At 37.2% G+C, this 16,287-nt stretch overlaps 1 protein-coding gene across 4 annotated transcripts in view; it reads left to right on the top strand.

The window, feature by feature from the left end:
- The window catches only part of CLUL1 (clusterin like 1), a 51,422-nt gene that overhangs the window by 14,064 nt on the left and 21,071 nt on the right, over positions 1 to 16,287 (top strand). For all 4 annotated transcript variants that reach the window (XM_072828972.1, XM_072828973.1, XM_072828968.1 and 1 more), the window contains 2 exons: positions 12,460 to 12,578; positions 13,969 to 14,117. In XM_072828972.1, the coding sequence (XP_072685073.1) occupies positions 12,460 to 12,578; positions 13,969 to 14,117 (268 nt within the window). The remainder of the gene's footprint in view (positions 1 to 12,459; positions 12,579 to 13,968; positions 14,118 to 16,287) is intronic.

Genomic DNA, 16,287 nt, shown 5'->3' with positions numbered 1-16,287 from the left:
TAGCAAAATGCAATGAAATTACACAGAGAGAAGCAAAATAATGTCGTTACCAGAACGGTATTTTTACATGTCTTTAAGTGATTTTGGTTTTGTTTCTAAGGTAATTACATGATGCAGTGGAAAGAACAAAGAGATTTTTGTGACACTGGGCAAAAATTACTTACCTTCTGTGATCCTTGTATTATTTATAAAATGGGGTTGGTAATACTCATATCATAGGGTTGAAAAGATTAGATGAGATTTTATGTAAAATGTCTAACAGGGTGGCTGGCACAGTGTACCCAGTAAAGGTAACTCTCATTTGTTTTCTCAGGTGATGGTGACATTAAGATGCTTAAGTAAATTTTTTAAAACTTTGAAAAAAGTTGTTTAAATTATTTAAATTATTTATTTTTATCACCAAAAATGTCAGTGACTGCCATAATCATAAAAATTAATAACGATTTAAATCTAAGTATTAATCAAACTATTTCCCTTAATATCACACCACATAAGCAAATCTTAATTTTGGTGACTGGTTTATTTATTCCTCTTAGCATACTGTTGTTTGGCTTATTATTATCACCTGCATGCTGTTACTGTACTCAGCACTTGGGTCTTTTTTTTTTTTTAATTTGCTTCAGAAGCATTCGCCTTTCCCACCAAAATTCAAAGCAATCCACTTGCCAGTTTATTTCTAAAATCTCTCATAAATTAAAAATACTATATTTTGGCTAAATATTTCCTGTACTTACATAAAGGATACATAAATCAGTACCTATATGATGTTTCTCACTAATAAAAGGAGTTTATCTGGTTCAAGAACCAGGCAGTTTTACAGCATATCGAGTTTCTATAGTTCGGCCAAAAGTTGAGCAAGTTAGACTTGCTGCAAAAAGTCTTAAACTGTTCTCAACCATTTCCTCATTTAGCAGATACAAAGATCAGAAATGGCCACTGGTACAATAGTTGTGTGTGCATATTCTTTCTGTTGACTGCTAGAACAAGGCGCTTGCAGTTTACAGAGGAGAAGACTGGCAAAGTGTTTGGAAATACACCCAGAAACCTGTGGAAATAAAGTCTTGTTATTTCTACAAATATGCTAGAGTACATAATTTTACACCTGAGATACTGATTAGATCAGTTTTGCAAGGTTTGAGGTTAGGAGAATACAGGCAGTGTAGGGTTTTTCTTAGGACCTCTTGACTGGTTCATTAGTGAAGTTATCACATGCCAGAGAAGATTCTAAGTTTTACAAAACTCAAAATAACTGTCAAAAAGCCATAATAGCTTGAGTCACCTTTGAATAATACTTCTTAATGAAGCCCTATCATGAGGAATCAGAATCTGTATTTTTCAACTGACCCTAATTGTAGGGTGACCAAGTATCCCAGTTGACATGGTATTGAGGGTTCCTCAAGCTGAAGGCTTTCAGTGCTCAAACCAGGACAATCCCAAGCAAACCAGGACAGTTGGTCACCCTACCCAATGACCTCCTGTGTATCATCAGAGTATCTGGATTACTCCTTGTCTCAAAAATTTACTTGGCTTGCCTGAATCTAGATGGTCAAGAAGATTTGACCATCTTCCTGCCTACCTTCCTACAAATATTCAACTAAATGTAGTATATGCCCTAATGTTATAGCTTCCTTCCACAAAAACTTATTGAATGATCACTCTGAAGCAGGCCCTGTGCTAGGTTCATTGTCATACAACAATGAACGAGAAATGGTCCTGCCCTCAGAAATCATTCACCTAATGGGGAGATGAACACGTGTGCTGGTTGGCCTTTGCTTGCCACCCTCTCCCCCAAATCCATTCTCTATGTTTCTCTGTGCCCCTTAGAATTCAATCTCTATGAACTACATCTTTCAGGCACCCTGGAGCTCTGTGGCTTCTGGTTGAGTTCAGCAAATGGGAGGCATTGTTTTGACATGGCCACTCTGGCTGTTCCTCTACTATTCCAACTCCCTCCTCTCAGGTCCTGACACTCACTGAGCTCCTATACCCAATGATCCATTTCCTTACCTCTGCCCACTTCTGCAAATGGCCCCTTCATAAAATTATTTTTATGATTTCTTCTGAGTATACCTTCTGTTTCCTGTGCAGACCTTGACTGGTTCAATATATAAACTCTTGAAATGAAGGAGGGAATGTGCAACAATAGAGATATATACAAGTAGAATGGTGTAACAAAGCAAGACACTATCAAGAATGCCCTGAGAATGGAAACAAGTAAATGCATCTTGATCTGAACATTGAAGGGTTAAATGACAAGTAAAAGAGAGACCTGGAAGGGGCAATGTGTAGCATGAAGAGAAAACAAACCAAGATGTATTCATGCAACTGTTAGAAGTTTAGGGCTGCTGGACCACTAAGTATGGGGAAGGAAGCAGTTAAAGATAGTCTGGAGAGAAAGGCCAGAGTCAAGCCATGTAAGCACGCAATTCTGTTCGTTTTACACACACACACACACACACACACACACAGGCACACAATGTGTTAGGCACTTGAGATTCATTTGACTATAAAATAAAGCTCTCTCAGGAGAATACAAATAAGCAATACATATAATATACACATTAATTTTGTCATCTGTTAGAAGGTGCTAAGTGTTATGGCAAAAGCAAAAGAAGAGGGCATAAGGAAGACCAGGAATGAGGTATAGGGAGTAGGTTGCAACTTTAAAGAGGAGAATAGGCCTCACATCATCGGATAGGCCACCTTGAGAAGGTAATTTGTGCACAGAGTTGAGTTAAAGAGTGGCTCTCTGGAGGAAGAGTGTTCAAAGCACAGGGATTAGCCTTGCAAAGGCCTCATGGCAAGATCATGCTTGGCATACTCCAGGAACATCAGTAAAACCAGGGCAGCTAGAGCTGCAGTGGGAAAGGGAAGTAATGGGAGATGAGATCAGATAGTTTCAGAGTGGAGAAGGTCTTGAGGAGGCTTGTAAACCACTTACATCCTTTGGAATTTGCTCTGAGGAAGATGGGGAGCCCCTGGAGACTTTTGAGCAAGGACTTACATGCTCTGACTGAACTTTACTCTGTACACAATGAGAATTTCCTGAAAGGATTTAAGTACGGGAATGCCATGGGGGAAAAATATGTAAGATCCCTGCCTTTCAAAGTGTGGTCCAGGACCCACGGGTGTCACATGGGGTCTTGTTGGAAATGCAGAATCCCATGCCCCGCCTACACATACTGCATCAGAATCTGCGTTTTAACAAGATCCCGTGTGGTTCATTTGCATGGTAGAGTTTAAGAAGCACTGGTTTAAAAATTTCCTTGACTATCTACCTAAAGTAGCCCCTCCCCTTTCAAATTACTTAAAATCACATAACCCCATTTTATTTTCTTTGTAACTGCTTTCATTCTCTGATATGCTCTTGCTTATATACTTATTTGAGTGTTGTTCTCTTCAATCCCACTGGAATGCAGCATGAACTCCCAGACAGCAGAAAGTCTCTGTTCTCTTCCTGTCATCTCCTCCATGTGTGGGACATCATAGGTGCCCAATACACATTTGCTGAATATGCTATCCCAAAAGCTGAGCTCACTGCAAACAAGGGAAGTACTATGCTGGGTGTAATGGAAATTTTAGAATGTATTTGGTATTTGTATGCATCCTGATTAATAAATTTATGTAGTACTTATTGGTACAGATAAATTCTGACTTTATTTTTTTTTAAGATTTTTTATTTATTCATTCATGAGAGAGACAGACAGAGAGAGAGACAGAGACAGAGACACAGGCAGAGGGAGAAGCAGGCTCCATGCAGGGAGCCTGACGTGGGACTCGATCCCCGGTCTCCAGGATCACGCCCTGGGCTGAAGGCAGTGTTAAACTGCTGAGCCACGCAGGCTGCCCTAAATTCTGACTTTATAATAAGGTTAAGTGGGATATTATTTCTTCATACTGTTTTCAACCATGATCTTTTTCATGAAAGATTTTGAAGTCTGGTTTCTGTGCCTACTTCTGCTGCCTATGATATATGGCCAAAATAATTTTTGTTTTGTCCAAATTTTTTTAAGAAGTTGTTGGTCTACCTTCCAGTTACATGTACTTGAGCTATGGCTCAACACAACATTTTTATCTGTATTAATTAAGGGACACATTCAGCAACTCTGTAAGAGAGATAAGGTAGCTGTAAGGTTTTATTATACAGATTGATTCAATTCATTTATTTTACTTAAACTATGATGAAGCTTGGTGAGAATAAGTGAATAATAATCACAGAATTATAGAACTGGGGTAACAATTGAGATTCTTCCAATTATTTCTCAATTTTATTTTAAAAAAATTTTAAGATTTTATTTATTTATTTGAGAGAGACAGATAACAAGAGAGCATGAGCAAAGAGGAGAGGGAGAAGCAGGCTCCCTACTGAGCAGCCCAACACGGGTCTCAATCCCAGGGACCCTAGGATCATGACCTGAGCCAAAGACAGACACTTAAACGACTAAGCCATGCAGGTGCCCCGATTATTTCTCATTTTTAGATGAAGACACGGAGGACTGGAGTGCACAGAGTGGCAGAGATTTTGATGAGAACTGACCTTTTAAATCAGTGATCTTTATACTATACCACTGGTCCTTTCTGTCAGTGAGTTAGCCAACCTTTGCCTACAAAGGGAGCAATTTTTAAGAGAACTTATACTCTACTTCTAAAATTTAGCTTTGTAATAGGAATTATGTCCTTCAAATTTGTTAAATAAATGGCTAAATAAATAAAGATAGAAGGAAGAAGGAAGGAAGGACGAAAAATAAATCTAGCAAAATGTATTATTATTATAATCCATATAATCTACCTAAATAAATTTGGATCCTGAATTTTTTATCTTTTGTCTTTTATTTTCTTTCTTTCATACATTGCCTCCCTGATGTGTGTGTGTATGTGTATGTGTGTAGGAGAACATCTTCATGTTACTTTGGAGGGACTTCTACCAGGGTAACACTCCAGGGCCTCCCACCATCCCAAGCAAGAGTAGGTTACTTGACTCTTGAAGAATCCACTAGTCCATGGATCTCATTAGTTGTGAGAATGCATTAGGGGTTCACTCTCTTTCCTTCTCTTTCTGAACTTACTGGTGCAAATCAGCAAATCCCAGCTTATTACAGGAGGGCTCCCAGGTTGCACAAGTGCAGGGGACCATTGACATTGTATCTTGGAGTTGGGCTGCACATAGGAAACAGCACAAATGGCACAGGCTTCCTCATCTGCTCTCTGCGAAGTAAGTGTCCCAGTAGAAGTCCAGAGGTTGTCTGGCTATGCCAGTGGCAGTATGGACAAATCTAATCCGGAGTGACTTAGCAACAAGTCCATTAGGACCACATGTCTAAGACACTCTGTCCAAGCCTGACCTTAGCAGTGTAGCTGATACTTTGAAATCCATCTGTCTGACTCCTCAGCCTATTTCTTGGTTGATACTACACTGCACACATCTTCTTGCCATCTTTCTTAACTAAGATGACCTTGCTCCTTAGTTACCAAGTAGCTATTTGTGGTATTTTATAATCCACTTAAATCTTAAACATAATGACATCATAAGTATAAAAGTAAGTGGGGTTTGTATGAAATATTGCTTAATCTTAAGAGTAAAATGGCAGCTGTGAAAACAGATGAAATAATTAGAGGAAGAAACTTTTTGGAACCTTCAGGATTTTTTAAAAGTAATTAGTACTAGTTAGCAATAAACTTGCGTTCTCAGAAATTACACTTAAAGGGGGAACATGGATTACAGAAAAAAATCTGCCACTATGGGATGAACCACTGGACTTCCTAAGTAACAGTTTCCTTTTTCAAAAAATTTGGGTTTGCAGATGTCAGCCATGATTTCAAACAGTCCCAAACTTGGACAACAGCAACTAATGAGCAAGGGTTCTCAGGGTCAGAGTAGCACTGGATAATTTCCTATGACTAACTCTTCCAGAACTGTGCTCTTCTCTTCCTGAGAAAAATACCCAAAGCCCTTTCTTCCATTAGCCAACTAGTCACCTCTCAGGATAGGACACATCTGTTTACAGGTGTGGACTGTAGTTGCTCAAAAGTGACATTAGGCTACTTAACGTAATAATAGTTCAAGTTTTGCTTTGAGTTAATCTGTTTTCCAACAGAGCTAAGAAGTTTCCAACTAAAACAGAGAATTAGTGGATAATTAAGACAGCTGAAATTGGGTGTGGGCTGGACTTTGAATATGTCCTGTAATTGCCTGTCTTGGTGCCTAAGTGGAGCATAGATAAACTCCAAACAGCAGTTTGTTCAAACACCAGGACCAACATCGAAGGGCCTTTGAAAGGTAGGTGGGCCAGTTCAGGACAGTCAGTGTGACCCACTCAGAAAGCACTAAGCACATAATATGCTAATCCCTCAAAACTTTAAAGGGACCCATGATGATCTTGAGATTTCAGTACCCAGAGAGACCCAGACTACAACTGGCTATGGTGATTAAGAGTTCTCTAAATTGTTTTTAAACAAATCATTAGCTGAATTTTCAGTTCAGCTCATCAATTAGCAAATTGTAGTGGGCTTGAAATACTATCTATTGCATTATTTATATGCTAGATTTTATCATTTATCTACTTAAAATGTGTTTGCGGATAGTCAAAAAATGCTAGACAACTATATAAATAATCTTCAAAATGTTTTATCTAAGAGTTTACTTACTCTGTTTCATATTACGGCTTATATTTCCAAAGAAATTTGTTTGGCCTATATAGGAATATACATATCAAAAACTTCAAGTTTAAAAAAATGTTCAAAGTTTGAATGAGTCCTATAAAAACATATCTGTGTAGAGGAGAGATCAAGATGGCAGAGCAGGAAGATTCTGAACTTAGCACCTCCCACCAAAACTTCAACTACATATAGGACAACTCTCTCTGAGAACAACCTACAGACTAGCATAACAGCTCTTCCACACCTAAAGATATAAAGAAAAAGAAAAGGACACATTGAGACAGGTAGGAGGGATAAAGGTGTCGTCTAGCCAGGACATACACCCCTGATGCAATGAGCCACAGATGGGAGAAATGTCACAAATGTGGAGGTCCTCCCTGAGGAGCAAGGAGTTCAAGCCTCACATTAAGCACCCCAGCTCTGGGCCCCTGCACAGAGATGAGCCTCCATAACATATGGCTTTGAAAATCAGCAGGGCTTAATTCCAAGAGAGCTGAGACTCCACTCTCAAAGGGACCATGCACAAACGCACTCACTCTGAGACCCAGCACAGAGGCAGGAGTTTGAAAAGCTCCTGGGCCATGTGTGAAGATTTACTGACTAGTTTTACGGCATTCGCCAACAGAGCAGAAAGTTGTAAGAACTTCCTCTTGGGATGGAAGTGCTCCCAGGCACCAATCCTTATTCTTCTTCTACCTAACTGGCCTGGTACTGATGGGTGACATTTTTCATATTCCCCATCTACCTTTGCTACCACCATTCACACTCCCCAAGTGTCCCCCTGTGGACGTGTCCTGCCCAATTCACCAACTCCAAAGTGACCCCCACCCTACCACACCTAATGGATAGCCTCAGCCAGGACCAGTGCTCCCCTCCCAAGACATTTCCACCTTGTCACACCCGGTGGACATCTACCCTACCAAAGCAACTCACTCCTGGACAGGGGTAGCCACGCCCACCAGTGCACCTACAATAGTCTGAGCTGGGCTTTGCAGCTAGCCACACCAAGGACCAGCCCCACCCATCAGTGCCCTCTCAGCATCAATAAATGAAACAGAGAACAGAAAAAATAGAAAATAACAATGAAACTAAGAGCTAGTTCTTTGAAAAGACAAAACTGATAAAAGTTCAACTAGACTCATCCAGAAAAAGAGAGGGCCCAAATAAATAAAATCAGAAATGAAAGAGGAGAAGTTACAATCAACACCCTGGAAATACAAAGGATTATAAGGGATCCTTGGGTGGCTCAGCGGTTTAGCACCTGCCTTTGGCCCAGGGCGCGATCCTGGAGTCCCGGGATCGAGTCCCGCGTCAGGCTCCAGGAGTGGAGCCTGCTTCTCCCTCTGCCTGTGTCTCTGCCTCTCTCTCTCTCTCTCTCTCTCTATGTCTATCACAAATAAATAAATAAATCTTTAAAAAACAAAACAAAAAGGATTATAAAAAAAACTAGTACAATTACATGCCAACAAATTGGACAAACTAGAAGAAATGATTAAATTCCTAGAAATATACAATTTTCCAAGACTGAATCAGGAAGAAAATAGAAAACTTAAACAGAATGACTACTAGTTATGAAATTATATTGGTCATCAAAAAAACCCTAACAAAAACAAGTCCAGGACCAGATGGTTGCACAGGGGAATTCAATTAAACATTTAAAGAAGAGTTAATACCTATCCTTCTGAAACTATTCCAAACAATCTTAAGAAGGAATGCTACCAAATTCATTCTAGGAAGCCAGCATTACTCTGATACCAAAACCAGATAAAGACACCACAAAACGGATCCCTGGGTGGCTCAGTGGTTGAGCACTTGCCTTCGGCCCAGGGCATGATCCTGGAGTCCTGGGATCGAGTCCCACGTCGGGCTCCCTGCATGGAGCCTGCTTCTCTCTCTGCCTGTGTCTCTGCCTCTCTCTCTGTGTCTGTCTCTTGTGATAAATACATTTTTAAAAACTTAAAAAAAAGACACTACCAAAAAAATAAAGAAAGAAAAGAAAAAAGAAAGAGAAGAAAAGAAAATTACAGGCCAATATCCCTCATGGACATAAGTATAAAATTTATCAACACAATATTAGCAAACCAAATTTGACAACACATTAAAGGTATTACTCAGCCATAAAAAAGGAATTAAATCCTGCAATTTGTGACAACATGAATGGACCTAGAAGGCATTATGCTAAATGAAATGTCAGACAAAGTAAGACAAATGCGTATGATTTCACATATATGTGGAATCTAAAAACAAAAAACAACAACAAATGAACAAACAAAAACCAAACTCTTAAATACAAAGAACAAATTGGTGGTTGACAGGGGGGAGGTGGCTGGGGAGATGGGAGAAATAGATGAACAAGACTAAGAGGTACAAACTTCCAGTTAAAAAATAAGTAAGTCATGGAGATGAGAAGTCCAGCATAGGGAATTATAGTCCATACTATTATAATAATGTATGGTGACACTGCTACACTTGTCATGGTGAGCAGTGAGTATTGTATAAATTTGTCAAATCACTATGTTGTACACATGAAACTAATATAACATTATATGTCAACTAAGCTTCATTAATAAATTTTTTTAAAAATTAAAAGAATTACACATCACAATCAAGTGGAATTTATTCCAGTGATACAAGAATGGCTCAATATCTGCAAATCAATCAACATATTATACCACATTAATAAAATTAAGGATAAAAATCATATAATCATCTCAATAGATGCAGAAAAAGCACTGAACAAAATTTAACATCCATTTATGACAAAAACTCTCAACAAAGTGGTATAAAGGGAATTTCTTTACATATCTTAACATAATGAAGGCCATAGATGACAAATCCATTGCTAACATCATTCTCAACGGTGAAAGACTGAAAGCTTCCCCTCTGAGATCAAGAACAAGACAAAGATGCTCATTTTTGCCACTTTTATTCAACACTGCATTGGAAGCCCTGGCCACAGAAATCAGACAGGAAAAAGAAATTAAAGTCACTCAAATTAGTAAGGAAGACATAAAACTATCACTATTTAAAGATGACATGATACTATATGTAGAAAACCCTAAAGACTCCACCAAAAACTACCAGAACTAATAAATGAATGAATTCAGTAGTTATAGGATATAAAACCAATATACAACAATCTGTTGCATTCCTATACATTAATAATGAATTAGCAAAAAAAGAAATTAAGAAAATCTCATTTACAACTGCTTCAAAAAGTCAAATACATAGGAATTTAACCAAGGAAATGAAAGACCTATATTATGAAAACTATAAGATGTTGATGAAAGAAATTGAAGATGACACAAATGGAAATATATACCCTACTAATGGATTGGAAAAATTAATATTGTTAAAATGTCCAAATTATCCAAAGCAATCTACAGTTTCAATGCAATTCCTACCAAAAAAAAAAAAAAAAAAAAAAAAGCATTTTTTACAGAACTAGAACAAATAGTCCCACAAATGTTCCTGATTGGAACCACAAAGACCCTGAATAGCCAAAGCAATCTTGAGAAAGAAGAACAAAGTTGGAGGTATCACACTCCCTGATTTCAAACTACACTACAAAGCTAAAGTAATCAAAACAGTATGGTTTTGGCCTAAAAATAGACACATAGGTTAATGGAAATGAATACAAAGTCCAGAAATAAATTTACATATATGTGATCAATTAATCTACAACAAAAGAGGTAAGAAAATGCAATGGGGAAACAACAGTCTCTTCAACAATGGTGTTATAAAAACTAGACAGCTATATGCAAAAGAATGAAAGTGGACCACTTTCTTATACCATACACAAAAACAAACTTAAAATGGATTAAAGACCTAAGTGTAGGACCTGAAACCATAAAACTCCTAAAAGAAAATATAGGCAGTAAACTCTTAGACATTGGTCATAACAATATTTTTTTGGATCTATCCCCTCACACAAAGGGCAACAAGCAAAAACAAACAAATATGACTACATCAAACTAAAAAGTTTTTACACAGTGAAGGAACTACCAACAAAACTTAAAGGAAACCTACTGAAGGAGAAGATATTTGCAAATGATATATCCAGTTAGGGCTAATATCCAAAATATGCAAAAAACTCCTACAACTCAACATCAACACCCCCCATCCGATTTTTAAAATGGGCAGAGGACCTAAATAAACATTTTTCCAAAAAAGACATGCAGATGGTCAACAGACACATGAAAAGATGCTCAACATCCTCTAATCATCAGGGAAATGCAAATCAAAACCACAATGAGCTATTACCTCACACCCATCAGAAAGACTATTATCAAAAAGACAAGAAATCAAAAGTGTTGGCAAGGATGTGAAGAAAAAGGAAGCCTCATGCACTGTTGGTAGGAATGTAAATTGGTGCAGCCACTGGAAAACAGTATGGAAGTTCCTCAAAAAATTAAAAATAGAACTGCCATATGACCCAGCAATTCCACTTCTGGGAATTTACCTGAAGAAAATTAAAACATTAATTCAAAAAGATATATGCATCCCTATGTTTATTGCAGCATTATTTACATTTACATTTGTTACAGCCTAAGTAACAGTCAATATTACAATTACTTTCTATGGTAACACATGGTAACTAGACTTATCATGGTGATCATTTCATAAATTATGTAAATGTCAAATCACTATGTTGCATACCTGAAAACTAATGTAATATTGTATGTCAATTATACTTCAATCAAAAAATATTTGTGTAAAATAAAGGAACTGGAGGTCTTAATTCCTGATCATGTGCACAACCCGCCCTCTAGTGTTTCTTTCTAAACACTACCAAATTTTAAACCATATTCTTAATCTCAAAATGTTAGGTTAATAGGATTAAGAACTGTGTCATCAAATTAAAAGAAGGCTAAATCCCTGACACAGATGAAAATTAAATCAGAGAAAAGTGAAGGTCCTTTCAGAAGCTGGTGGTAACATCACTGGGGAGATACTGCAAAATTAGTGGTAAATATATTTCGTTAAAAAGTTTCATTTTATAGATAAGATCTTAACAGAGAAGAGTTAGTTCAAATGATAGATGTAGATTATGTAACTACTAGTACTGGTGTTATTTTATTATATTAAAAAGACCCAAATTTTGATTAAATAATGAATTTTTTTTCCAAAATAACATACATAAAGCAGATCCCTTTGGGAGGAGTTAAGATAATCTAACTTATTTTATGTATTTAACTTTATTAAAGCACATATTTATATTTGGAATGTTTATAACAAAAGTATATCAAATCAAATTTAAAAGTAAATTCATTTTCTGAGAAGAAAAAATTCAATTGTTCACTATTCATATATCTTGACGGGTTTTATAAAGACATATGGGAAAAATCTGTGAGGGTGTTTTTGCTTTCATAAAAAAATAAGTAATGAACTACCTAGGTAAAAACTTACTTGAACATTCAGAATTTTGGAGAAAAAGAATCCCTCTGACATATTTTAACTAATTCGTGCTTCAGGATGTTTACTGCTGACCAGAACATAAAATGAAGTACGGATTCTTTGGGGCTGTGATCTATACTATTCGTTGTCTTAAAGTTCAAATACTTCAGATGATGACCTCATTTAACTGTCATAAAGAATGTAAACAAAATAGGGACTTGGATTCTCTTTTTTAAAATTTATATTCCAAATCTCCTTATGTCTCAGGCATATTAGCATAACTGTCTAAAGTCATAAAGAAAAATTGACAGAAAAATGCTTTGGATCACCATGTGTTTTCAATTGATGCTGGCAAAAACTAACCTAATGGAAGGCATTTGGTACAGGTTTATTTTTCTTTTGCAGTAACAGCAGGAACATGAAGCCATCACTCTTGGTGTTTACTGTGTATCTGCTATGGCTGAAAGATTGTCACTGTGCACCTACTTGGAAGGACAAAACTGATATGCATGGAAACCTGAAGGGTACGTTTGGTTTCTTTATCTTCTGCACGGTGTCCTGCTTGTATGTTTGCATGTCCTGCTGGCATTTACAGTGATTTACAGCAGAGAGATAACCATATTCATTACGGCCTTCTAGTTTCACGGTAAGATGTTCTCTAGGCACTTAAACCAAATAGACATGACGCCAAACATCTGGAATAAAAACAGAAAATTCCAGTCGAGTATCTGAGAACGTTCACATATCCAGATGTTTGCTATCGCATAGATAAAACTTGCCAACTTTTGCACTGCGTTTCTTGGTATCATCCAGATGTTTGGTGTCCTCTCAGCACAGTTTTAATTAACAGTGAAATTCTTTTCTAGCATTTGAAAAATTTAAACAATTAAAGTAATCTGTGCAGTTATTCTTGCGATAGTGAAAGAACGGGTTATAATGACATCAAATCTGGTCAGTCTATGCTCATTAACTTGTGACCTCTGCTTGATAATAAATGCTTTTGGGACTGAAGGCTTAGAAAAATAAATTTGTTAAAATGTTGCTTTATGGTTGTCTATAATTAAATTCGGTAGCAAGAATAAGGTCCTTTGGAAGCCACATTGACTATTGCAAAGAGAGAATGACAATGAATTTCACATTCACTACCAGTTTATTAGAGGTATATAAAAGGGGCGCCTGGGCAGCTCAGACCTGCCTTTGGCTCAGGTCAAGATCCCATGGTCCTGAGATCTAGCCCTGCATCATGCTCTCTGCTCTACAGGGAGCCCCTGCTTCTTCCTCTCCCTCTGCTTGCTGCTTCTGCTGCTTGAGCTCGCTCTCGCTCGCTCTCTCTGTCAAATAAATAAATAAAATATTTTTTAAAAATTTATTTTAAAAAAAAGGTGCATAAGAGATTTCTGGTAGGTTATTAAAGAATCTTGCATTATGTGAGATACTTTCTAGGTTTTTTTTTTTTTTTTTTTTACTTTCTAGGTTTGATGCCTCCTGGGAAGGCAATTGAAGCTGAAAGAAAGGGAAATTGTTCACTGTGTTTGAGGTTCCCAGTTGGGCATTTAATATAAATTGTCTGTGAAGAAAATTTGAATTTTTTCTAATATAAACACTTGAGTTTTAAGTGAGAGAGAAAAAATGGATAAATGGAAACAGGCCCTGAGGAAAGGGACAAGAATGAGGTTAAATGAACTCTGACTTGTCTAGGAGCTCAGAAGCGAGGAATAGAAGGTATTATCTATGTGGCAGCTGTGTCCATGTGGCAGCCAACAGCCAATTCATTGTGATCTGGTTTCAGGGTTTGATGCTGAAAAAGAACAGTAAAGTATTTAGGAGACATGAAAAATTGGTGAACTCACTGTAATTCTGATACATTATAATCTGATCAAATCTCAAAGGAAAAAACTGCAACATATCTTTCAGGTTTTTCTGAGGCTGGAGACATAGATGTAGATGAAGAGGTGAAGAAAGCTTTGATTGGTATGAAGCAGATGAAAATCATGATGGAAAGAAGAGAGGAGGAACATACCAATCTGATGAAAACCCTGAAGAAATGCAAAGAAGAAAAGCAGGTACAGTAATTGAGAATAACACCTGTTCTTAAATACAGCTAGGTCATAAATACTGTATTTCTTAGTGCAATTGATAAATTACTTCTTTCCCCTAATAATGGATTTTCTGGACAGCAACTCTTTTTTTTTTGGTGGGGGGGGGGGGGATAGCAACTCTTAGTGGAAGAAAAGTTTGAAGGAAATTTCAAATTTCTTCCAAGAACACAGTCCTAGCAGAGTAGACCTTTGCAAAGAACTCCAAATCCAGGAATTTGGAGGATTTGTCTCTATTGGGAAAGTGCTACTTTCTTAAAAAGACTTTATCCTTAGTCCCTTCTGACTTCAGATATTAACTCAAAACTGTTCCAGCAGTTTTTGGCTAGATCTGTAGTCTCTAAGGTTTTTGATCTCCCATCCCTATTATTAAAATTATTATTAGCGTTCTCTCCTAAATCTAGGCACATTAATTTATTTATAAATTAGACACATGAATTGTTACCATTAATATCTCAAGGCATAAAATACATTTGGGGTGAGATTCAGCACTAGCCAGGGTGGATATTAAGTCCATATTTCAAATAATCTTCTGGATAGTATTTTGAAATTTTTTAGCCAATTACCAGATCTGATTAGATCATGGTTGGACTGTCATGTGACCAATAAAGAAAGAGCTTATCATGAAGAAGTATAAGCTCTGCCTTTTGCTTCTTGTTCACGTGACCCTAAATTATTCATATTTTTAAATCTGAGTGTTAGTTTAGTTAAAAACTAGATAATAAAATGATCATTTACCTGCTTCCTCTTAACTAGCAATCAGCTTCAAGGGAGTAAAGAGAGAGGGAACCATGCTCCTGGATCGTGGAGTACCCCACTTTCCCAGTGTCCTCCTGACCAGTTGGCAACATGCAGTGGTCTGACATAAGTACCACAAGACAGCACCAGTGTGTAGAAAATAGTACATCAGCCTAATCAATTTCTTTATTCAAATGCCTTTGATAGCTGCAGTTCAAACTGTCTACCATACCAATGGGAAGTATAATACAGGTTGACTCTCAACAATGCAGGGGTAAGGCATGCTGACCTCCAGTCAAAAATCTGCATATAACTTTTGACTCACCCAAGACGGAATTACTATGAGTCTTATTGACAGAAGCCTTATCAATAATATAGTCAAATAATACATATTTTGTATGTTATATGTAATATATACTATATTCCCACAATAAAGAAAAAATATTAAGAATATCATAAAGAAGAGAAAATACACTTACAGTACTGCCCTGTATTTATTTTAAAAATCCACATGTAAATGGACTCATGCATTCAAACCCATGTTTTCAAGGGTCGATTACACATCCAAATGTCCATAAGAGGACGTTAAAAAGTGTTCATATGTTACAGTATGAAGTTTAATATGTTTCTAAATTATGAACATTACATGGCTCCTAGTTTAATACCATTAACAATGAACATAACATTCAAAACAATTCAATTATTTTTAAAAAATTATTTTCCAGCTTTACCCTTAAATCAAAGAAGAAATCAAAACTGAGCAAAAATAATTTGGAAAACACTTTAGATTTTAACATTGAGAGAAAATTACTTTTAAATTCTATTTTTAGGAAGGTGTAAATGTGCTAAATCACACATAACATATAATCGTAACCATTTTTATGTATTATAATTCAATAGTTGCTAAGACACACACACAACGCTGTGCAACCACTCCAGAATTCCTTCCATCTGGCAAAACTGAAACTCTATACCCATTGAACAACTCCCCGCTTTTCCTCCCCCTACCATCAATTTTTTTTTTAAGATTTTATTTATTCATGAAGACACAGAGAGACAGAGAGGCAAGGACACAGGCAGAGGGAGAAGCAGGCTCCATGCAGGGAGCCTGATGCGGGACCCGACCCCAGAACCCCAGGATCACACCCAGAACCAAAGGCAGATGCCCAACCGCTGAGCCACCCAGGCGTCCCCAAATTTTAAATTAAAACATAAAAATAGAAGTTTTAATATTTCCTCCTACACCTATACCTATAGATATGTATACATTGAGGGCCCCCACAGCACAGACAGCTGCTGGAATTCTTTATTTCTGAGCACAGTGGCCTCTGGCCATCCCTCAAGGCTCTGGAGCAGGGCTGTGACAGGCTGACCCCCCCAAAGCTATCCATGAGCCTGT

The sequence above is a fragment of the Canis lupus genome, chromosome 6 (assembly GCF_048164855.1).
Source record: "Canis lupus baileyi chromosome 6, mCanLup2.hap1, whole genome shotgun sequence".
In the NCBI taxonomy this organism is placed as follows: domain Eukaryota; kingdom Metazoa; phylum Chordata; class Mammalia; order Carnivora; family Canidae; genus Canis; species Canis lupus.
The sequence above is the reverse complement of the archived record's forward strand: the minus strand, read 5'-3'. Positions and strand labels throughout refer to the sequence as shown.